The 25,134-nt window shown below is 43.2% G+C and overlaps 1 protein-coding gene across 1 annotated transcript; it reads left to right on the top strand.

The window, feature by feature from the left end:
• The first annotated feature begins 264 nt into the window (after window positions 1-264).
• Window positions 265-24,523, top strand: tent4b (terminal nucleotidyltransferase 4B). The gene is made up of 12 exons (XM_072671576.1): window positions 265-1,375; window positions 13,289-13,412; window positions 16,582-16,628; window positions 17,837-17,957; window positions 18,087-18,194; window positions 19,642-19,770; window positions 20,033-20,246; window positions 20,373-20,499; window positions 20,601-20,710; window positions 20,944-21,140; window positions 21,232-21,381; window positions 22,198-24,523. Exons 1-12 carry the CDS (start codon window positions 798-800, stop codon window positions 22,345-22,347), a joined length of 2,055 nt encoding a protein of 684 aa, XP_072527677.1. The 5' UTR covers window positions 265-797; the 3' UTR covers window positions 22,348-24,523.
• Window positions 24,524-25,134: the final 611 nt, after the last annotated feature.

A 25,134-nucleotide genomic window follows, 5' to 3' on the forward strand; every position in this document is an offset into this window, starting at 1 on the left:
GTGAAGGTGGCAAATCCAGGTCCAGAAAGTAAAACTCCACCCTGGTATTTGTTAAAGTTGACAGCTCTGTTGCAGTCAAATCTAGCAAATCCAGCTCCAGAGAGTAAGACTCCACCCCAGGATTCGGTTCCCACTGCCTGCACAGCTCTGCCGGGGTGGATTTTTACTTTCTGGATCTGGCTTTGCCACCTTTGATTACTACACACGGTTCAAATTACAACGTCAGGGCTCTGGTGGTGTTACGTAACGGGAAAAATTAGTACCGTGCTCTTGCGTAACGGTCCGTTTCTCGGTCTCTCCGCCGGTGGGCGCAGTGCCAGTCGACAGACCCTGAGTGAGAGAGTGAGTGAGTGAGAGAGGGAGGGAGAGCAGGGGAGAGCGAGAGAAGGGTTAGCTTAGCATAACTTCACCTCGACAGGCGACGCTCGCACGTTTTTCACTTCGCTCACCCTCAACTTTGACTGTGGACGTTTTTCCCCACCTTCTGAAAACGCCTCTGTCTGTCTGTTCATGTCAACACGCCTTTCCCCTCTTCGGCTACGTTAATGGCATTTTACGTTAACATACGGATATTTTTATAGCGAATCTGAAAAGGGGGCTACTGGGGGCGAAGTGAACCCTAGCTAGCGAGCTAGCGAGCTAGTGGCTAGCTAACGCTAGCCGTGCTGCCAGAGCCCGGAGTGTGTGAGTGTGTGAGTGTGAGTGTGTGTGGCGTTACCGGGCGTTAACTGGCTCCGCTGGACACGAACCGAGCTTTTCGCTCAACACTGGGGGGGCAACAGCCACCTTTCCGTTTGATGGATCCTCGAATCGCCTGGTTTCAGCCAGAACAGCGCGGACCCGCCAACAGCTTGTGGATGCAGATTTGGGAGACCACGCAGGGCCTCGGGAACTTGTACTTCAACAGCGGCAGCAGCAACAACAACTACGGCGCGGGTCCGGCCACACCAAGCCCGAAAGTGAACGGCGACAGCGGGGCGTCGACTGGCGGAATCGCGGCGGACTGCAAGAGCGGCGAGGTGAAGGGGAAGGCGCAGGGCATGTCGGGCTCTAGGACCGACAGCGACGTCGTGGATCAGCGGGACTTTATACCTCTGGAAGCGAACAACAACCAGAACCACGGGCGGACAGCGGCGGTCAGGGGCGGCGGCGGCGGCGGTGGCAGCGGCGGCGGCGGCGGAGGCGGAGGAGCCGCAGGGCACTCGGTTACAACTGGGGTCGCTGCAGCGGCTCATCGGAACAAGAGGAAAAGGGAGAACAAGGCGAGCACTTTCGGCTTCAACAGGAGCCTGCTCCTCCATGGCTGCGGGCCGGACGACGAGACGTACACGGGCACGCCGTGGAAAAGCAGAAATTACTCGGAGGGCATCGTGGGGTAAGTCAGCTGGGGAAGTTTCGTCTTCGGGTTTCCAAGGTGAGCTTAGCCAGCCAGGTTTAATATAGCTAGCTAGATAGGATAGCTAGGAGCTGTTCGGTTTTTGGGACGGTGAAAACTTAACCAGTGTTGGCTAGCTAGCTTAGTTTGCTGTTGAACTGTAGCTAGCACTAGCTAGTCTTTGGTTATTCAACTCAATTATATTATTAATCTGTAATGGGAACGTTAGCTGGCTAGCTGACGCTATGGGCTTGAAATTGCAGCTAGTGCTAGCTAGTATGTGACGGTTCCCAGCCTTCAGTTGCTTGGCAGATTGTCATGTTCCTGAAATTCTGTCCCTGGTCAGACACCTGAGACTGCTCTCAACCATATTTGGTGGGCTTCCACTATATTCGCCCTTTTAAATGGCCTGACTATGGGCGTGCTAGCTTAGCTTAGCTCAAGTGAAGTAGCTAAGTGACATTGCTGTGGTTCATTAACGTTAGCTAGCATCCATAGCAACACATGCGGGCAGTAGCCGTAGCCGTTCGCCAGCACTGGCTATCCATAGAGCCAGTATATAGCTAGGGCTTAGGCTTACTACTTAAGTGGCTAGGATGAGTGGAGGGCAGTGTGTAGCAATAGGGCTATATATATATATATATATATATATATATATATATATATATATATATATATATATATAAACACTCTAGGTTAAATCACACGGACTGATTGCTTAGGTTAAATAGCTTGCTAACGACCCTCACGTTTGTTGCCTGCGAGCCAACTCCTGAAGTTTTTCCACTGACAGATCTGGGGTTTGTTTTGACTTCTGTGTGGAAGCACGAACTGGAAGTGAGACTTCATGCACTGGACTTTATCTGTACCTGGGGAGTCACTAACTTTACAGCTACAGGACTTCTGATTAGCCATGTTTTTATTAGTCAGTTAGACCCAAGCCTTGTTATTGCAGTTTAGTTTAAGACTCAGTTGAGCTTAAGAGCTTGAGATCTGCCCCTGTTATTTACATCTAAGCTAGCTAGTCTTGTTGGGTAGCTGTTTGCTGATCAGCTTATCATTTTTAAAGAGCCTCATGACCGTCAGCAAGGCATGCTTTCTGATTTGTTTGCCTCTCTGGATAGGAAACCTCTGTTCACTTGTTGTTCAGGGTGGCAACCTTAGAGAAAAAGCTTAAAATTGTGGAAATCTGCAATGCCAATACCTAAAAGAGTCTTTTTGGAAGCAGCCATGCCCTACCTGGTAGTCCTACACCTTTGAGCTCATTGATTTGGCATATTTATGTCTTTAAAGTTCGTATGCATTTGCTCTCCATCTCCAGCAAGACCGCTGGACATGTGGACAGTAAAAGTACACTGCAGGAGAAGACGGTCCTCTATTCAGGTAGCTAATATCGAAGCGCTATGTTTGGAGTACAGCATTCCTTATTGCTGAGCCTTAATGAGGCCTTGAGGTTTTCCCATAGTCGCCTTTTCAGTTTCTGTGAACTGTATCACTGCTGGATGGTCAAACATAGAGCAGAGCTGCTGTGTATTTAGATGCCTTTGCAAAAATGTGACATTTATAAACTATAAATGTCAAATTTCTGCATATGTATCTCCATAAAACAGCAGCTACGCACGTTTCGCAATTTTTTCCCCACATCATGGCTCTTTAAACCATTCATCCAGCCACCTCCCCCCTATCCTTCCCAGGCTTGTCGGCATATAAACCAGGAGCAATTTAAATTCAAATGAATTCTCTCAAGCCTGTCTGCATGCCCCTCAAAGCAGAATCGCTCATGTAGCTGCACGGAGGTCAGAAACTGATTTTTCAACACTGTCGTCATGACCCTCAGTCCCAGGGAGGGACGAGAAAAGAAAAACCAGGCAGCTCGTTTCATGGGTGAGTCGTTTTCTAAAGTGAGCTGAATGTACACGCATGTGTGGCGTGGCCCATAGGCTTGGGCGGTGGGGAATTTGCCATTGTTTATATTCGCAGCACGTTGAGCGAGTCTCAGCCGTCCAGATCAGATCCCGCCTCCATCTGCCCAGACACCTGACTCCCCTATGAAGTCACGGAGGCACAGGCCAATCGCATGCCACGGAGCGAGGGAGTTCCAGCTCTTGCGTGTTGCTCCAAGTAACACTGCTGTTGTGGGGAAAAAAAGACTGGGGGAAGCCTCTGGAGCAGATATTTGGTGTGAGAGTTCATGTGTTTGGCAGGAGGGAGCAAGATAACATGTAAAAGATTAAGCAAGACAACAGAGGAGCGATGGAGACGGGAGCACACATTCCTTTGCTGAGCGTCTGATGGGATCCCCACACATTCCAGGCTCTGATGGGCCCAGTGTCAGGTTCCAGCTAGGCCCCATCAGAACCAGCCTACACTGCTTCCCTCTTTAGCTGCCTGACCTGTTGCCAGTGGGGGAAAGGGTATCTCATGCAGGCCATGATCAGTAGGAAAGGGTTATAACACACACAGTCAGGTGGGGAACGGGTCATTCACTGCAGTTAGGATGTTGGGTGTTAGACGGTATGTTGTTATTCTTTGTCAAATTATTGTTTTAACCTTTTAATATTAGGGCCGTCGCGATACCGCAATTTTGATTTCAGTATTTATCTAGGCACGCTGACTGCTGTTGTTTTTGTAGGCTCGTAATCACACCTCATAATCAGAGCAACATGTTTTCTGTCAAAATGACACAAGCAAGGTATGGCACCAGAATCTCAAATATGATGAGCTTCAGTTCGCATTAAATGTTGCAGTGCTGTCATGCTCTTCTTCTACTCCTAAAGTAACTATTAAAAAGCTATCTTTAATCTTAAGGGGTTCTTAGCAAGGGCTGGGCAATATTGTAAAAAATTACTATATCATGATATTTAAACACCTTTTTCAGTGACCACAGACTAAATACATCAGTAGTGACAGATTCTCTCAACATCTGCTGCACATCTACAGTCTAATTACACAGTTTGTAATAAGACCTGCAGATAATCAGGGTTTATTACCCATACAAACAATATCCTCGATATGCCTAGAAAACCATGTTGTGTATCCCGATACGATAAAATATTGTCCCTGTTTGTATTGTATTCTCCCTGTTTGTTATTGCCTGTATGAATGATAAGTTCCCTACCACTGACTGCCAGTGTGCATAATCCTTTCCTGACTTAACTTCATGCAGGCATGTGTCAAGCCCAGATATAAGCACCTCCTAGCATCTCAAGGTGAATTCCTGCTCTGCTGCTTTCAGTCTTCCAACAGGCCTTATAGACTTGAGGTGTGACTGATGAATGTTGGGTGTGTTGTTAATTTCACTACTGCACAAGTCCTGATCTGGTACTTGTCAGTTTTCCTTCTACAACATGTCCTGACGGTGTTGCCTAACATTAGATAATGTGGTGTCAAAAATCTTGCCAGTTGTTTGGCAGAAAATACTTGGTTGTATTCATTTTAACACTTTACTTGAGTCTTTTTTGATTTGGCAGTTTTAATAAAAAAAAGCAAATCCCAAGGTGTCCTGGAAATCCCTCTGTTTCCACCTTTTTTTTTTTTATTATTACCGAGCTACTTATAAGTGTTTGTTGTGTTATCAGCTGTATTTTCACCTGTTCTGGCAAGTCTTCCAGTTTTAAACCAGTCGGGCCCTAATCTGATCCCCTTGTCCCATCTCGCTTCCTCAGAGGAATGTGTGTGTTGTCTCCAGTTGTTTGTTTCTTAATGTGTGCCTTCTCTTTCCTTGTCTGTGGCTTGGACACACTCATGAGTGGAATGCATGTGCGTGTGTATCTGACAAAACATTGACAGTGTTACATAACATCCATATGATAAAAACCAGCAGATTACGTTTTAAGCCATAACACGTTAATGTGCGTGCCTGTGGGGGTACTAAGCCACTGTGTAAGGGTGTTTGTGTCACATGGCTGTATAACCATGGTGACAGGGCTGACGCGCTGATTGGCTGCCACGGAGGGGAACGCTCCTCTGCCCTTGTGCGATTGGAGCAGCCAGGAGCTTTTCTGAGGAAATGAAAGTCAGTCACATAGTAGTACTCTGTTGAAACGAAACTGATGGCCTCACCATGCACAAATGATGGTGCTGCCAAATCTGCTGCTTTCACACATTGCCTCGTTGTCTTTGATGTGTAGGCCGGAGAGGATTTTCCTATTGGTCCTGAGGTTTAACCATTAAGTGGCCAAACAAGGGCTGTGAAGAGGTGTAATTGCTTGACATAAATATTTGCATTGCTGTTGCGTTCTCTACAACACCCTACCATGTCTAGTATATATGTTTCTTATGGTATTTCTAGTATATGGCCTGATCAAACACAATATCAAAACACAAAGCTGAAAGGTGTACCATATTTCATATCCGGAGCCAAGCAAAATATCCACAAAGGCTGCCACTGATGAAGCATGTATGTGAACCAGGGATTAACTGCCAGAGTTCAACCATGCTAGTGTGGAATATAGTTTTACTGCTGCTGGAGTCTTTCACACTGTTTGAAAAAACATTTGTAGCTTTATTTTACATTTGTAGTTTAAGATTTTGCTGCAGGGGTCAAGTTCTCCAGTTGTAGAGAAGATATCTACATGACCAAGACAGTTTCACACCATGAGTCGAGAATGAGGAATCCACCACTACGCTAAAGCTTTGTGCCTCTGCCTCTAAAGTGCCTGGGAACTTCTCAAAGGAGATGGCAAGATTATAGAGAGGTCCTATAGTTCCTATAGTATGAGAAACTGTGGGAGGATAGTAGTGTGTCAAGTAGGTCTAGTGTAGAGTGCATACAGAACCAAGAGGACCATGCCTTGTGGCACCGTTGGAGAGTCTGCATGGTGTGGATGTAGACCCCCTCCATGTAACCTGCTACCATGTTACCCTCCAGGTAGGATGATCTCTAGATTAGCAAAGACAAATGAAAAGAGGAGGCAAAGAAGGATCTTGTGGTTGACAATCAGAGGCTGCAGAGAAGTCCAGAAGAATCCGGGCCAATGACAGTTTGGCAGCTCTTGCAGCATGTAACTAGCATGTAACTTCTCAGTGACTGCTATAAGGGCAATTTCTGTTGAAGGTGCGGGTTTGAAGCCAGATCGGTTGGGGTTTTGGAGGTTGTACCGAGTGAGAAAAAGAGAAAGCTGATTATAGACCAAACCGAAAAAGATTACTGCTTTGTAGTTGGTCTGTAATTACTGATTTCATAGCAGTCTAGAGTTGGCTTCTTTAAGATGGCAGCCACTCTGGTGGTCTTGAAGGTGGATGGTTCATGACCTGATATGGAGATGATTGAATGAAAGTTTGGTCTTGGATTGCATGGGGTTGCGCATTCAGGTGGTTTGATTGCTCAACGGGAGAAGATGTAGAACATCATCTGTGGAAGGAGGAGTGTTTAGGGATGGAAAAGGATTGGTGGATCTTGTTGATCTTGTCCTTAGTGAAAGTGCATTGTTCTACAGAACGAGAAGTAGACAGCAGAGGTTTAGAGCTTAGTTTTCTTCGGTTGCTGTGCAGAACACTCGCCAACCATGGGGCTGGTGGGAAGGACTTGCTGCTTGTCCTGAAAAGTGAATTATAGAGGGCAGTGATGGATGCCAAACTGGAGGCATTACCTGCATTAAGTGAACAGTGCAGTTCACTCAGACTGCATTTAGAACTGTTGCATGATGGACAGGGAACGTCTGATCACCTGATTAAAGTGATATCCTTTCACTTCAGCCTCATAATCTTATGACTGCTTGTTTTTGGTCTAGTTTTGTCAGACAAGCCTGTGTCAGCCTCAGTTGGGGGAAAACAATATGGAGCACCATTAATAGAGCAGTTGGGATCTCATGAGATGCCATTATTAGAGTAGTCCTGAGCTCATGCACTTAAATACTAGCTCATCTCTGATTAGATGTGGTCTGGTCTGACAAATTTAGCTCCGTCTGAACTTGACACACTGGGTCACTGTGTCAAAGGCGCCTCTGGCAGCCGCGAGAATTGACCCTTTGTGTCATCGTCAAGCTAAACGAATTCCGGCTCAGCCCGCATGGACTGGATGTTTATCGGTGATCTGGATAATTCTAGACCTCCACCCACTTCTGGAATTCTAGCCTAGTGCTGCTGAACGTTTACATGCTCATGTGTGGTGGTTGACTTTAAAAACATAATAATAATAAAATAAAAAATAAAGTATGTTCTCTCTTTGTTTTTGTCAGTGACCCCTCCCCTTTTTCCTCTTTTATCTTTGGTTAGTCCCATGTGCTATTTAATCAGTTCGAGACCCTGGATGCCGTTGGTGTGGAGTCATGACACTCGTTAATAAACACTTAATGGTTATAAAAAAAAATTTTAAGCAATTTTATCTTTTTCCTTTTTCATGTTACGGTAACTTATCTAGCATGGCACTGCATCCCTTCTGCAGCTTGATAGTTTTCTAGATTTTCTGTCCATCGTTTATCCATCATGTTTCTCATACTAGATTACCCAGCATGCATAACTGATAAATGTCCTATAGTTTCTAGGAATCCCCCCATGGCGATAAAAACAAATGCTCACTGCTAGCGTAGCTACTGATGAAGAGGCTGATAAACACAGATGTGATATTTGGCTTTCTAGCAGTAGTGTTTGATGTCTGGCTTCCTTCTTCAGCTAGTGGAGTAGCTAAACTCCCTGTTGTAGGTGCTTGGAGGTCCTCCCACCTTCGAGATGCATTATCAGAAGGAGCTTTCCTTTGTTAGTAAACTGGGAAATGTTGTTCCATATGGTGACATGTTTACAATACATGTAGCATTATTTGGCCACCGTGCCATTTTAAGCAGTGAATGATGCTTGTTTGTCTTAGATGAAGATGGACTGTTTTCCTGACTTGTCTGGGGAAAGTACCCCTTAAGGTTGTATTTCGGACAGAGATTAAGTTTATGCAGCGTTCTGAATAGCGAAGGGAAAATGCAGAATAAGACTAGGCCAGGCTTCTATGGTAAGCTCTCTGCCCTGGAGCACTGAAGTGGAGCACACTCAAAAATCAGAGAGTACAAAAGTAATATGAACTTTGATGTTCTGTCTTTGCTTTATACGTCCTTTCAGCAGGAGTGACAGGACAAATTAAAAAAATACATACATTTTTAACGTTGACACTGGATGCATGGATAATTAAACAGAAGCACTGGAGGGTGGTACTTCGACTATGAAGCTTAAGGTGACTTCTTATACGGAAACTTTTCTGTTCCATCTAAAGCAGAATTGTGCGAGTTTTGGTATTTCTTGTTTCTGGGCTCCCGCCACAGTCGCAAAGTGGAATTTGCAGATTGGACTAAAGGACACATGCATTAAACTTGTATTTCTGGACAAGCTGAGAGAACCAGAACCTTAAATTAAAGTGCAAGAAGGATGGAAGCAAGGACTGAGACTAATATGACTCTGGTTACGCAGCTTTACATAGTTTTTGTGAGCACCGTCATTCCTGCTTCACCAAAGTTCCACACTGCAGTTAGCAGCGTGCAGAACCTGGAGTAACAATGATGGAGACACTGTTCTCCCTTTCGCAAGTCATTGAAGCAATACAGTGATTTTAAACCTATTTAGGATAGGAAAGGAAAAAATGCTAGATATTGTTGTTATTAAAGCGCACAGGAGGTACGTTTTGGCGGCTGTAGGATAGTGAAAATGAGTGCAGTGTGATTGCGCACCATTTAAGGTGTAACAGAAACTTCAAATAAACAATAAATCAATAAATAAGCAAATGTGAGCGTTTTTGAACTTACTGTAGGTCCCTAGGTAAGGCATGTTCCTTGTCTGATGATATTTTTTGTCATAAAATATATTCACAGATTTTGGTGTATATCTTTAATGCGAGGTGCCGGATCTTGGTTGTCCTGGCACAAATGAAGCCCTGCCTACGCAGAAGGAGAATGTGATTCTGCCTGTTTGTATTTTGATTTGATTTTTTTTTTTTTCACTCTCTTCTTTTCTTCAACCCATATATATAAATTTGCGTCCTACTTTTCTGTACAGCACTTATACCCACTATTTTCTTTCTCCCTCCCTCTCTCTCTCTCTCCCTCTCTCTCTTTTTTCTCTCTCTCTCTCTCTCTCTCTTTCTCTCTCTTTCTCTCGCACACACAAAGATGGAGTGGTTTTGGCTGTGTGTCTGCAGGGTGTTTGTCTCTCGGTGACTGAGTTCATGTGACAGTAATGAATGCTGTACTCATGAATGCTGTCAGGCTGCTTCTGTTCTGTCTGTATGGGTGTCCGAGTGTGTGCACCTGAGGATATTCTGAGTTTGGTTTTGACTGGCACATTCAAACAGGACGATCATACTGTCAGAGATATGCCTCTTAGCTGACCTCAGAGTAAATTTCCAATATTTTTAATTATTGCTCTCTGGAAGAGCAGGATGTTTAGGTAGTGACATTGTAGCTGTGGCATATTATTCCGTTTACTGCATGTGTGAATTTGGGGAAATAAAGTTCTATTTCTTAGTAAACCAGGTACATGTTTTATAGCATTGGTATAAAATAAGCAATGCAGACATGTACATGGACAATATCACTATTGGTCTAAGATTTAAACACCATAGCACTTTGTAAAAACACCATAATAATCCATGTAACCATGTAAATCCACCCGTAACTCTGAACGAATGGGTCAAAATCATCAAAAAAAAAAAACCTCACTATCCTTGTCACATACTCCCGCTTCGCCATTATTTTGAATACTTTGCACTATGGTCGATTACCAAGAAACAGTAACCATGCTTCAGGCTGGGATTTGCATGTGTGCGCTAATATAGGCAATATCAGTTACACTGATACGCTTGCTAAAACTATTCTATGACTGAACGTCAGCTTGCCTGAATTGTAATGCTGCTGTCTAGACGTGGTATTTTACTTGATGCACTAGAAACCTGCAAAAAATGCAGAAGAAGCCATGTCAACAACTCCTAAACCAATTGTTTCTGTTTAATAAGCCAGAGGAAATGCTTTAAGTAATAAAGCAGGAACAGAAGCGTAAAAATGTCCAGGAATCCATTAAATTAAGTATCCTTGAGTTCTAGGAATTGTGGGTTAATGATTTGTAGGATCGTGTAATAGTACATGAGGACTACCAGATATTGAGTTCTTTAATCTAACAAGCACAAACATGTCAGTCAGCAGAATATTTTGGCTTTTCTTTTTCTTATTTTGTAGGGCGTGTCTCCTTCACACCTGCTGCTGGGTGAGGCTATTAGTCTGAGATGAGTGTTCACTGTGCCTTCCAGCAGGGACCAGTCATCGGCAGGATGGGAGATGAAGGAACAATTATTGCCTTGCTGACTGATTTTACATTCATTACATGTAACTACAATGTTAGTTTGGGTGTGTTTTTTTGGCCCCAGTGTTTAGTATGTAGTAGAAATGTTGAATATAGGGTTTTTACTCTCTTGCCTGTTATTTCTTATGGCCAGGAGGAGATCAGACAGAGGCTGTAAATGAAAGACATTTCTCTATCAGGGCAAAAAAAAGAAGTAGGGCATTAGGTTCAGAGTACTGGACTGCAGCCCAGCTGCTGACTGGCAACACTGTGTGTGTGTGTGTGTGTGTGTGTGTGTGTGTGTGTGTGTGTGTGTGTGTGTGTGTGCGCGCGCGTGTGAATGGACAGGGCAAGGTGACCTGTGTGACTGACCTATAATATGTACATAAACACTGAAAACACTTCCACCACATTGATGTATTAGCAGCATTTTGCTTGTCTGTCTGTCTGTCTCTCCACTCAGTCAGTGTAGCCATCTTTTGGGCTGTACTAATGAGGTACGTTTGTTTGTGGGCATGTTGTATGACATGACAGACTGTGGCAGGTCTGGCACAAGCTTGGCTGAAGCCTGTGTTGGTTGGCACCAGTGTGCGCGAGAAAGGTGATGGCAGGTGTAGGAGAGAGAAAAGCACAAGAGGGAAGGAAAGAAACTGGGGCACAGCTAAACCTGGACAATTAAAGCCCATGTACAACGTGCACAAAGCTTTCTTCAGTGCCAAGGGACTTCATTTACATCCATTTTCCTAAACAGTTACTCACTCTATCATGTGAGTATGTGTCTTCATATGTGTAGATGCTTTCGTCTGCTGTATCATTGAGTCAGTACAGCCAGGACTGGAATTATTGACACCCTTGTTTAAAAGAGTAGATCCACCCTCAATATCGATGTTTCTCAAAACATTTTTAAAAACGCTTGTTGGGGAGTAATTAATAAGCTTAAAGAAGGAGGGCTTAGTGACGAGTGCAGACATTCAGCTACCTACATTTTGCAGCGACTGCACCCCCCTTCGGATTTAGCAATGGATGTGATGTCTTGTGCTCTATGCATCTGACAAGTGTGAGGGAGCAATTAGAAAGACGGGGTGGAAAAACGGGAGAAAGGTAGGTAAAAATCTTTATCTTAGATCGGTTTTCTAGATGAAAAGAACATTTGCATAGTAACATGACCCTGAATGCATTGTGCTGCGTCCGCACTTTTCAGTACTTCAGTGCACCTTGCAGTGTCTCATCAGTACTACAGTAAAGCCATGTGAAAGCCTCAGTCGATCACATGTGACTTGGAATTTGCTCAGCGAAAGACAGCACAGTCTCTTAGCAAACGAGCATTTGCTAAGGCCAAGTTACCTCAGCTAAGGTTGCAATCCCTGCCCTGTACAGCTTGCATCTTTCAGCTTGGAAACCGGTAGTTCACAGTGAGGGAAGATGCCATATGTACTAATGGATCTAAATAAGTAGTTTACAAAGCAAGTATTTGTTATGAGGAACTAATGAACATGGTCTGCCGCCATGGCTGAAAAAAATCATAGAGGAAACACTGGAGTGGTGACCAGTGGAAGCAATTAATGCTCTGAAGGTCGTTACCCACCGCTGCTGAATTTTCAACCTCTAGAGGGACTGAAATCAGGTTTGGAAAATGCCACTTATTAGCATAAATGGCGTTTGTTGGACTAATCACTACTGTTTTACATTCTGATTAAAAAAGCTGAGGTGTTCAGTTAGTTAAGCCCACCCCTGATCTAATGTAATCTGGTGACCGAAGAGGGGCACTAACAAGGAGTCGAATGTTATGTCAGTTATTTGAGTTACTTTAGTTTTTTATTTATATAGATTTATTTTTATTTATTTAAAAATACTAAAAATGACACAATTCAATGGTTCATTTGTCTATAACTTGATTTCTCATTTATTATTGGCTATTTTATTCACATTTTGATAAAACCACAGGGTTGAGGTGGAACGTCAGCAGGAAGAATTAAAGCATCCGTCCATCAAAAACAGCGCATCGCATCAAAGCAACGCAACTTTCTGTGTGAAATACTCGTACACTTTAGATGCACGTGGGTGTTTTTTTTTTTTATTATTTCTTGCGCTCTGGATAAATACATCGATGCACGTTATGCAAATCAACGTAATTTCGTGAACGATTACATCGATGCATCGCCCCAGACTTAATTGGAATCTAGCCTGCAGGTTTGGAATGGACTTTGTATGCTGGGAGTTGTTGCTCCTGAGTTTATGTCTGACTTAGGAGCAGCACACAGATCAGTCAACCAATAGCTACTTTGTTCTGCTGCCTTGTTGAACTCACCAGCTCAGTGTGTTTTTCTTAACAGGATGTGTCAGATGTGCAGTTGGTCTCAGCTAGGCTCTAAGACCTGTGAGAACTGTGCAGATTTAATAGGGTATTGATGGATGTAAATGTCAGCCTATTTTTCCCTTTCCTTCCTTTGGCACCACTGTTAGGCTTTAGTATTTAGAGTTCTTTTCCCAAGCCCTGCTTGCTGGGTGGATCTCATATTTTGATGCGTGTCCTCATTCGTCATCTGACCATTGACTTGAATCAGGGTGGACTTGCATCACTTACAACAACAACAAAAAAAGTCTTTTTCCTACATTCTTAACTGTCCTGTTTTGTCTTTTCTTCTGTGTTTGTGTATGTAGGCTCCATGAGGAGATCAAAGACTTCTACGAGTACATGTCTCCTCGGCCAGAGGAAGAGCGGATGAGGTTTGAGGTTGTCGACAGGATCCAGAGAGTCATCAAGGACCTATGGCCCAGTGCAGATGTAAGTCTTTCTTTTTTCACTGTGCTGAGAGATTTATTTCCCAAATGTGTCATGCCTCCTCAGTGCATGTGGTTTATCAGACATTTGGACACTTTACTGAAGAACAGTTTAAGGGACAAGTGTGGCCTGTTCTCATTCTTTTTTGATAAACATACAGGTACTTTTAAGGATGAAAGAACATGTTCACATATCAAAGTATCAAGATATTATGTTTTGCAATACTGCACAGTGTGACACTGGTGTGTTTTTTTTTTTTTTTTTATATTATAGTAGTTTTTCTAAAATTTTATTTATCACATTGCTTACAGTATTGCAATATATCACAACATCTTGTATCAGGTTCTTGCCAATAGACAGGCCTAATTTCCATACACTTGTCTTTTGGCTTGTGTTTGACTTGAGAAAATGGCCTATATAGTGCATTTGCTGCATTGACATTGTGGCCAAGCTACTTTAAGTTACTTCAAGTTAGGGATGCACTGATCCGATATTGGTTCCCGAGATTAACAAAATTAGCTGGATCGGGTAGTGAGTAATGTTAAGTAATGTTTAAGTCAATCCTAATGCCTTGTCGCTCCCACATGATGAGGTATACGGTTTATTATTCAGCAATGGTATCGGACTGTTATCAGGTATCGACCGATATGCAAAGTTTATGTATCGGTTCCAGTATCGGAACTGAAAAAGCTGGATCAGTGCATCCCTACTTTGAGTTCAAGCCTCCTCCTGAGCTCAGATGAAATGCAGACTAGAGTCTGCTATCGCTTTTTAAAATGTGAACTTGTGTAAAAATCCTGCAAATATCTCCCCAGTCTCCTAAACGCTTAGAATGTAGTTTAAATGTGGACGGGAAGCGTGGTGTGAAGCACCAAGCCGCAAGTCAGCAGTCTGACTAGCTGCAGCCTTACAACTCTCTCCTCATTTGCGTGAAGCTGAGAGAAGAATAGAGCTGTACAGGAGACAAACACAAATTGCATCAGTCTGCTGTCACTAAAATGCAGTGCTTTGCGATCCAGATACGTGATCAGAAGGTCCTTAAAGCTCTGTCACAATTCCACATCCATTTCTTTGGGAAGTAAAAGGAACTGGCCTTGTCGGACAGTTTACATGGTTAGTTCAGATCAGTGTGAGGACATTGAAGAGGCCAGTTCAAGAGGACAGCAGAGCCGTCTTTGGCTGTCCCACTGGAATGTTTTGTAAACATGCAGACCAGCTCTTATTCACAGTAGCTCTCTCACACACGGTCTGTTTTAAGACGAGGACTGCTCTGAATGCTTGGCGGACGATATATTGCTCACGTGACTGTCCTTTTGTGCAAACACGCTCCTGTCTTTCTAAAGGTTTCATTTTGGGCTTTGAACCACATGGCAGTGCACTGCCTTTGTCTGTCCTTTGACAAATGTTTTTAAGAGGTCAGTAGACCAGGGAGTGTATGATTGGGACTGACTGACTGACTGCTCTAGGACCCTCTTTGGGCCTATTTGATTAAGACAGGAATATAGCAAGAGCAATTGACAAACTTTGACTGTCATTTCTTCTTTTTTTTTCATTTTGCATACATAAACTATTGCAGGGACCAACATCCAGTCAGCTGCTTATTTCTATACAGCGTTATCGGCACACTAGCTGCTCTTTTGTATGTGAGCTCTTTTATTATTGGTTTTAATACATGTAGTTGTTCTAGATTCTGTATGTACTGAAATCAAATCTGTAATATACTCAGAAAAGCATATTGTGGAGTACTTATACAGTAACGATAACATATCACATTGCCCACCTCTACTCTGGTTCCTATCAGTGCTCTCAGGATCCGTTTGCACTCTGGTTTTTCCATTCTCAGACATTTCCACTCCTTACCGTGTGTGTGTGTGTGTGTGTGTGTGTGTGTGTGTGTGTGTGTGTGTGTGTGTGTGTGTGTGATATTTGGGCTCTGGAGCATTCACAGTGTAGCATGTTTACCTCAGTGCCGAGGCCAACAGCAGTTGCTAGCTGTGTGTGTAAGGAGATTGAGGGTTTAACTGTGTAAAGAGAGCGGAGGGTGAATAAAGGCTTTAACTTCTATTTTTGACTCCAACAAACACGCGCATGTACGTACGTCACAAAGCCTCTTTAAAAACACTGAGGTTATGAATTGGGAAATATGTGCAACAAATGTGTTTTGTCTTAACTGAGGAAGAAACGCATTCTGAAACTCTGTCTGTTTTTTCTCACAGACTCGCGCGCACACACACTCACTCACGTAACGGTTAATCCCTCGTTTATTTGCATGGTCTTATGTAAATATTTACTTCTATTAATTAAAATCCAAAAGCCTGAAAGCCTTTTTACACACTGTCTGGGAGTGAAACTCTTGCCAATAACACCTTCACTGTTCTACATAATGCAAATGCTTTTATTGACATCATTTATGTTTTATAATGTTTTAAGGAAATAGCTCCAATGCAAACCAGTAGAACATGCCGCATTGGATGAAGGTGGAAAAGACCCGCTTTTGGATCTGTATGATGCCTATATTGGCATTGTGGGCTGGTGCTAATATCCAGTATTTTAACACTACCTGGATTAGAAAAATATTAAACATATTTGAAGAGGGTTACAAATATTAAACAAATAATAAATTCAAAAGAACTGGTAAATGAAATAAGGTTGCAAATACATTTATTTATTTGACTAAAAAGAAGCAGGTAATATGGACTGCTCCACGGCTGAATGCTGGGGGGCTTTATACCCCTCTAGCCCATTCCTGGTATTAGACATGGTGCCGATAGGTTCATGTTTATCTGCTTCGGAGAGTCCTATTCTATTGGCAATACTTTCTATTATACAGGGATAAAGGATAAAAGGTGCACGTATTCGTCACTGTACAGTGTGGACTGTACAGCGAAATGTGTCCTCCGCATTTAACCCATCTGGTAGTGAACACACTCACACACACACACACGTGTTAGGGGCAGTGAGTACACACACACACCCAGAGCGGTGGGCAGCCAACTCCAGCGCCCGGGGAGCAGAGAGGGTAAAGGGCCTTGCTCAAGGGCCCAACAGTGGCAGCTTGCCGAGCCCGGGAATCGAACCCACAACCCTGTTATCGATATCCCGGCGCTCTAACCGCTGAGCCACCACTGCCCCTATATTAATAATATATTTATTATGCTGTTGCTTTTTGCAGGTCCAAGTGTTTGGCAGTTTCAGCACCGGCCTGTATTTGCCTACAAGGTAAGTTTTATTCATCCACCCCTCCTCCACACACTTCTCTATTTTCATGATTTTATGATTGAGCAAAACATAGAGCTTATTCTGAACAAACAGCCACAAATACACTTGCAGCGTAGTGGAGGTTCAAATAGTGAAGGTTTAGTGTTCAATGCTTGTGTGTATGTGATTTTATTTTGACCCAGTTGAGCCAAGGTTAGCCTGCACTACAAGCTACGGATTGCAGACGGTGTTTGTTTGCGTGGATTTGTGTGTTTGTGCGTGTAAATGTATGCCTGGAATTAAAATAATTCATCCGCTCTCATCCTGTGTGTGGGAGGATGCGAGACCCGCGTCACAGTTGTACTACACTTATACGCCACCTGGATTACTAAATCTGGATTAGTGGAATAGATCAGCCTCTGTGTATTTCCATGGCCAGAAACATTGCTTTGTGCCCATATACAGAGAGTGCTTAAGCTTCTGCAGTATTAGTGTTTCTGGGAATAGAAGCAATTTTAGTCTTTAATTTGCTCACGGATCTGACGGGCCATCGAACCGTGGACTTACCTAGGACGCTAATTACATGGTTACTCAGAAAAACCTGTGTATTTTTACACATCGAGACACACTGACTCTGGAAGAGCAGTTAGCCTGATGTAATACAAAGCAACAGCATGATGCTAGGCCTGGCTTGATGCTTGATGCCTTGGTTTATTTGAAATGGTTATTTTGATGAAATCAGACAATCTTGAATTTTCTGCAAAAAGGGTCATAGGTTATTTCGACCTCAAACTCGCTTCTTTTAGAGGTATTTCAGTTTAATAAAACTGGCTCAGTTGCTTATCACTTTTTTTAAATTGCTGCCTTTTTACAGTGCTGGCAGTAATTCATATTTAGACAAAGTAGGTAATTTCTTTGACCACTTTAACCTTTCAAGGCTTATTACACACTGAGGACTAAACTAAAGGGGTTATTCATCGCTCATGGACATGTGTAATTACACATTTGGGCTCTTTAAGGCTTGACATGACCAAGTTGGCCATTGGTCATTGCATTGAGATGAACCTAAAACTCGAAATTGTGACCTTGTACTGGCGGAATACAGTTATTTACACTTTTGTTAAAAAAAGCCTGTGTACTCCCCCTGTTCTAAAACTGGGCATGCATGTTTAGCAATCTGGAGATTAATGTGTGTGTGTGTGTGTGCTCTCTCTCTATCTGTGTCTTAGTGATATAGACCTGGTAGTGTTTGGGAACTGGGAGACACTTCCATTGTGGACGCTGGAGGAGGCACTACGCAAAAGAAACGTCGCAGACGAGAACTCTGTCAAAGTGCTCGACAAAGCAACGGTACATAGACTTGAGTGTGTGTGTGTGTGCGTGTCTGTCTGTGTCTGGTTTAGTCATATCTGGAATCTGCTTAATATGCTGGAACGACAGTAAGACGTATCAAAGCTGACACTGTGTTTGTCCATGCAGGTTCCCATAATCAAACTGACGGACTCACACACTGAGGTCAAAGTGGACATCAGCTTTAACGTGCAAAGCGGGGTGAAGGCTGCCAATCTCATCAAAGACTTCAAAAAGGTACATGACGTGGATGCCTGATTTTGTGCAGAACTGGGGGACCAGTTTTCCAGGGTGAATAACGATCGAACTGTACATGCCTCTATCATGCAAGACTTCGTATGAAGGTTTAGTGAACACAGAACTGTTTGAATGAAGACTTACAAGCATACAAGCCCTCGTTATCATTACAGTCTGTATTAGATATAAAAGGTTTGACCCACTGTGTATCGCTAAGGATGAATTTTTCAGACCAAATATGCAACCTGTGGTCATGCAATTATCTTTATTTATTTATTTATTTATTTATTTATTTTTACATATTTTGATATTTGCTGCGGTTTTGGGCGAGGTCACAACATACAACATGCTGCAGTTCCTCATCTAACCGATAAGTGGCTGTATAGAACCTCAGCCGCAGCTGCAGAACCCCATTAAAAGCCATGTTCTGTCCTTCATGCGTGGATAGAATTTCGTAATAGTTTTGTTTGTTTGTTTTCAAACCGTATCGGACTCAGACTTTCATATTTGTGTAGAAGTAATGCGCCTCATGAGGGGGGGTAGAGTAAGCGCAGTAAAGATACATCATTTAGCTTAGTACAGTGAGTGTCAGCGAGTAACGACACACTGAGCACCACAGTGCAGTTCTGCATTGGAATTCACAGGCTCCTGCAGCTGGTGCTCCAGTTTCAACAGAGTTTTAAATGTGGTTGATTCCAGAAAGTAAAGGACATTCCGAACATTCAGAACATTACAGAAGCCCTGCACCATGACACATTACTAAGTATTGCCTGGAAAGGTTAATGTGGCATCCATCCCTGCGGTTGATCGGTAACTGTTATCACCCGATTGTGTGTGTGTGTGTGTGTGTGTGTGTGTGTGTGTGTGTGTGTGTGTGTGTGTGTGTGTGTGTGTGTGTGTGTGTGTGTGTGTGTGTGTGTGTGTGTGTGTGTGTGTGTGTGTGTGTGTGTGTGTGTGTGTGTGTGTGTGTGTGTGTGTGTAAATTCATGTCCCCATGCTAACATGCTGTTCATTCATGATTGATCTTTGCATGGTTTTTTCCTGTGCTTGTTTACATGCAGTTTGGGATGTTTGATGTACTGTCCCATCACTGCGCTGTGATGTGACTCACGTTCACATGCAAACATTCTGCTCTAATCATATTAGATGCCTTTTTTTTTTTTTTTTTTGCATGTCTGATTCATAATATTGGGCTATGCCACTCCCTCAAGTTACCTTTTTTGCACATATATAAAAATGTATAAAAGATCAATTCTAAATTGCCTATGCTCACTGTGGCCATGTATTGGACCTAAAACAGTGGCACATAAAGTGTCTCTGTGTTCGCACAGATTACATTTACATCTAGTGGGAAAAAATCTGATCTGTGACACTTCAGCCCTACAATGTGAATGAGGACACCAGCCAGCTGTTTGTAGTGTCTCATTTTTAGTCTTGTGTGTTTCAGAAATTCCCCGTGCTGCCATATTTGGTGCTGGTGCTAAAACAGTTCCTGCTGCAGAGAGAGTTGAACGAGGTCTTCACTGGAGGAATTGGATCCTACAGCCTGTTTCTCATGGCTGTTAGTTTCCTACAGGTATGTAACACACGTGCAGGAGCATCTGCGACTGTCCCACCCAACCCCCACGCACAAACAAGCACAGTTAAAAGAGAGGGTGAGAGGGGGCAAAAGTATGCCCCCCCCCCCCCCCCCCCCCCCAAAAGAAAAAAAAGGCTGTTGACCAAAGAGGTATTCATGAAAACAGCTGGACAGGCTATTTGAATTTGACATGCTGTGACATGCACTGTTCTTAAGTTGAGGGTGGCAAGAACTCACTGTTTGTATGTGTACTGTGTAGCTGCACTACAGAGAGGACGCGTGTAGTCCGAATTCTAATATGGGCGTCCTGCTGATCGAGTTCTTCGAGCTGTATGGCCGGCACTTTAACTACCTGAAGACAGGCATCCGGATCAAAGACGGCGGATCGTATGTGGCCAAAGACGAAGTGCTGAAAGGCATGCTGGATGGATACAGGCCGTCCATGCTGTACATCGAGGATCCGCTGCAGCCAGGTATACACACTTAACGAGCTCTTTCACTTTCAAACACTTGCACAAGATACAAAAATATAGCTTCTCTGACACTTGTGGGTATTTTGCTGAAGTGGCTTTTATGTGTGTGTGTGTGTGTGTTTGCAGGTAATGATGTTGGCAGGAGTTCGTATGGGGCCATGCAGGTGAAACAAGCGTTTGATTATGCATATGTCGTCCTGAGCCATGCTGTCTCTCCTATTGCCAAGTACTACCCCAACAACAAGTCTGAGAGGTGAGAATGCGCACAATTACAAGAGTTCAATGTTCACAGATTCAGAAAATAATTCTAATTCTAATTGGCATTGCTTTTGTCTCTCTTTTTCTGCCCTAAAGCATTCTGGGTCGAATAATCCGTGTCACACGGGAAGTAGCAGAGTACCGTGATTGGATCAGCGGAGAGTGGGGTGGGCAGTCTCAAAGTGAGCCCCCTCTCAACTGTAACGGTATGACCTCTTAACGTATTTTCACTGGCTGTCAGAGCCATCTCTCTGAGTTAGAATTTTCCCATTATGAGCATGCGCTAGATTTAAGCAGTCAAAGCTCAATTGCATACAGTCCTTATGTCATGCCCCAAAGGAGAAGTGTTCTGAATCCGGGCTTTTCTCTAGGACAGTTCTGCTTCTCCGATTTGAAGGCAGGATCTGATGCTTTTTGTACCTTCTTTGTGTTCCTACAGGAAATGACGTCACCCTCCTAGTGGAGCCTCAGGAGCTTGATGAGTGTAATAACAACCTATCTGACGATGTTGTGGTCCTTCCTTCTGCCCCCCGGAGCAAAGCGTCCTCCAACTCTTCCTCCCCTCCCCCCTCCTCACCTTCATCGCCGTCGTCTTCATCATCGCCCTCCCCTTCCTCTACAGCATCCAGTGACGCAGTGAGTACACACACGGCATTGGGCGCATGCTTTTTGCATGGTTGGCCTAATGTTTCACAGGTCCACTGACAAGCCTATTTTCTGTCTACAGGATTCTGATGGAACACCCTGTAAGACAGTCAAACAGCTGGCTGTGCGGGGCTCCACCGCTCACAGAGAGAACCCAGAGAGGAATCTGACCAATCACAGAGCACAGAATCACTCCATGACTACACCCACCACCAGCCACAAAGGCAACAAGGTAAAAGTTGCAGAACAAGCACATATAACCACACAGAACACAACAGCAAAGCTAACAGTACTGGAAATAACAACAATTACAACATGCTGATGCCCGAAGTTTGCCTCTTTCGTTTTTTACAAGGTTGATGTAGCACAAGTACAAGTAGATATGTAGCGATGAGTATGTTGTGATATTCAAGGCACTTAAGGCAATGTTTTGTGTCCAAACCTTTGTCCATTTTACCGACAGCATTGTCAGGCAGGTCTGTTTGTGATTGCCTGTCTCAACATGGTGTGAGACAAGTGTCTGATGGTTTGAGTAGACTATCTTGATCCCTCTTATGCCTACTGCAGGTTACTCGAGATAAGAGCATCCATCTACCAGCAGCACAAATGTAAATGTTTGTTTGCTAGGTGTGCAGTTAATCACGTTATCTGTGTAGCACCAGTGCAAAACTAAAAAAGCCAAGACACCCAAATTTATGTCCACTTCATTACGTTGGGGATAAGGGAAATTGTAGTTTTTTTTTTAAGGACTTCTCAGAGGAGCCACTGAAGGCAGTTGTAGTGATCGTTAAGGTCCTCATACGCTCTCAGAATTTTTAAGATGATTAATAGCATGATTAATAAATTAAGATTTAGTGGCGTGCGTCATTAACATTAGACAACCTATGGTAAAATGACATTACCCCATCTCTGGATCCTGTCCAAATGGGACTTTAGAATTTAAAGTGAATGCAAATGGGATTTGTTGTACTGGGTCAAATTAACGGGTCAAAAAGTTGCGAAAAGAGAGGCCGTATTAATTTTACTCTCCTTTTCCCCCCCTTTGCAGAGTCGACAGTTTCGGTCGAGCAAAAGCTCTCAAGGCCAGCTGAGCATCTCCAGCAACAAGAGCCTCCAAAACAGCAAGGCCCATCACCATGGCAACGGCAAAAGGAGGAAACCTCAGCGGGAGGCGGTGCACGAGGATTTGTGCAGATAGGGGGCGCTGTTCTCAAAGACTTGCACCTGCTTTTACTCCTCTGACCACAAGGGGGCACCGGCAGTGTTATTTACTCTTTACCCCTGTTTGAGGAATGTGCAAATTCTTTTTTTTTTCTTTTTTCTTTTGTCGTTTAAAAAAAAAAGGAAAAAAAGAACAAAACAAAAGGAAAAAAAACTACGAAAAATGTAAAAATGGGGCGGAGTTCCAGAGGCTGAAATCATGCAGGAGAGGTTTTGTTTCCTCCCCCACTGGCTTTTGTACTGCTTGGAGGACCAAAGACTGTAGGAAGAGCTGGAGACTCGAGGAGCACTACTTTGCTACTTTGAAGCCCTGGACTTGTGCCTCACTAAGGAAAAATGGAAATAAAAATATATAAAAGACTCAATTGAGAAAAAAAAGTTGTATTAAAGTAAATGAGAATTTTTAAAATGATAAAGATACATATAAAAAAAACACAAAAAATGCAATCAGTGAGATTCAGGACAGGAATATGCATGAAGGGTTTTTTTTTGTTGTTTTTTTCTCTCCTTGTAGGATTTTTTTTTTTCTTTTTTTTTTTTTTCTTTTTTGAACAAGTGGAAATCTTTTGTCATTTGCTGATTCAATGGATTTATACAAAAAAAAACAAAAAAACAAACATAAGCAAAAAAAGACAGTAAACAGTACAAAATGCCTCTAAAACTAAAGGAAACTTTCATAGGAATTTTTACTGAATCATCCAGATTTTCACACTGCTCACACGAACACTGCGACGTCACGAAGCCAAACTGGGATTGTTTTTGACTGGGGTTTTTGCCAAAACACATCATCAGCATCTGTTGTCTGTGTTCCCGTGTGTGTGTGTGGGTGTGTGTGTGTGTGTGTGTTTGCGTTTGCATGTGTCTGAATCCTGTATTTGTGTACTTGCGAAGCTGGCTGTTTATAATACAAGAATGTGCGTTGTGATTTATGTGTATGGCGGTGCATGAGTGTCCGTACCTACGAGTGTCTGTCTCTGTGTGAGAGAGTTGTTTTAGTGGTGGCTTGTGTGAGCAGGTCACTCTCATCTACACACACACACACGCACACATACACGCATACACACAGACAGCCTCGCATATACAGTGCTATTTCTTTCATGCTGGCTGGAGTCACGCTCATGGATGACTGCAGCCGTAGAGAGTGTGTCTCAACTCTTTCCGTAGCCTGATGGAGAGAGTATTCCTGTGCTAATGGAGAGAGTATTTTAGAGATCCCTTCCCAGCTGTATTCGCACAGGACCCCCCCCTAGTAAGAGTATTGATTCCCAAATGGTTTGTAATCATCAGTGTTTTTATTTTTTATGAGAGACTTAAAGAAACAGACGGTTTATAGCTCATTGTGAAGGTAGAGCCTAGAGGCTGTGTGTGTGTGTGTGTGTGTGTGTGTGTGTATATCCCATCTCTGGTACCGTGCCGAGTCACTGTTCGGAATTCAGATGCCTCTTTTTTTTTTTTTTTTTTTTCTCTCCCCCCCCCCCTTTTTCTTTTTCTTTCCCCCACCTCTTTCTTCTTCTGCTTTCAAGGAATATTGAGTGACCAAGTTACTTTCTAAGAGTTGAGAGAGACCATTTTAACAGTCAAATAGCAAAGTGTTATTTTAATGTGTGGCTGGTCTACTTACTTTAAAAAGGGCAATTTAGTTTTTTTTTCCTTCTTTTTTTTGTTTGTTTTTGCTGATTTTATTTAATTTTTTGTCCATCCAGGTTCTGCTTAAAACTCCGGTCCTCCTGAACTGAATTATCACTGCAGTTCACAAGCTGACCAGTAGGTGGTGGTGTAACCCTGTTTTTTTTTTGTTTTGTTTTTTTTGTCTTTTTGCAGAGCTTCCAGATTTCAATGTAATGCCTGTTTGATTTGACTGTTCATTCATATGAATGGTTTACCTTAATGTTTCACAAACATGCCCTCAGCTATCTGTAGAAAGATAAATGAATGACTGACTGGTTTTTGGCGCCTTGTTCCCTGCTTGTAGCGTGCGTTCAGCGCTGGGATGAAGCTCAGAAATCGCTGAAGGAGACAGAAAGAGCGGTTTAAGGGTAATCGGTGCCATTGAGAAATCTGTACACACCAATACAATGCCAATATCCATGGTTCTGGCTCAGATGTATTCATGATAACCCATGCAATAAAAATCACAGCACAATTATCAAAAAAACAAATGTACTGTGTTTGTCTTGTCCATGTAATCATTTTTTTTGTAGGATTTGGGGTATTATTACACCTGCATGTTTTTTGTGTTTTGGTTTTTTTTTATTATTAATTTTTATATCTGTATAAGTCGGACCCTGTGGTGTGCTTCTCTGAACAAGTGTGATTACAGTAATCTCACTCAGATGCGGACCAAAACAACTGCACTGAGACCCTTAAGAAAAGGTGGTCTCGGCCCGGACCAGAAAGAACTCTCAAATATCAGGCGTACGTCGCAGGTTCTAGCTAAACTGCTCCCGTAGCCTGGTGTTAACCTGGTAGACTGACCAGATAATTAGCTACGCTATATTGCCAAAAATATTCCCCCACCTGCTTTTGCATGCAGATGAACATCCCATTCTTAAGCCATAAGGTTTAATATGATGCCGGACTAACCTTTACAGCTATAACCGCTTCAGTTCCTCTGGGAAGGCTTGTAGGAGTGCGTTTATGAGAATATTTGAGCATTCTTCCAGACACTGATGTTGGAAGAGAAGGTCTGGCTCGTAGTCTCTGCTCTAATTCATCCCAAAGCTGTTCTATCGGGTTGAGGTCAGGACTCTGTGGAGGCCAGTTC

The sequence above is a fragment of the Salminus brasiliensis genome, chromosome 25 (genome assembly GCF_030463535.1).
Source record: "Salminus brasiliensis chromosome 25, fSalBra1.hap2, whole genome shotgun sequence".
NCBI lineage: Eukaryota > Metazoa > Chordata > Actinopteri > Characiformes > Bryconidae > Salminus > Salminus brasiliensis.

Bases quoted from the DNA above. Each gene is read 5' to 3' on its own strand.
- tent4b (XM_072671576.1), top strand. From the start codon at position 798: ATGGATCCTCGAATCGCCTGGTTTCAGCCAGAACAGCGCGGACCCGCC. The intron at 19,771-20,032 runs GTATGTAACACA...TGTACTGTGTAG, and splicing joins TGGCTGTTAGTTTCCTACAG to CTGCACTACAGAGAGGACGC. The intron at 20,500-20,600 runs GTGAGAATGCGC...TCTGCCCTAAAG, and splicing joins CCCAACAACAAGTCTGAGAG to CATTCTGGGTCGAATAATCC.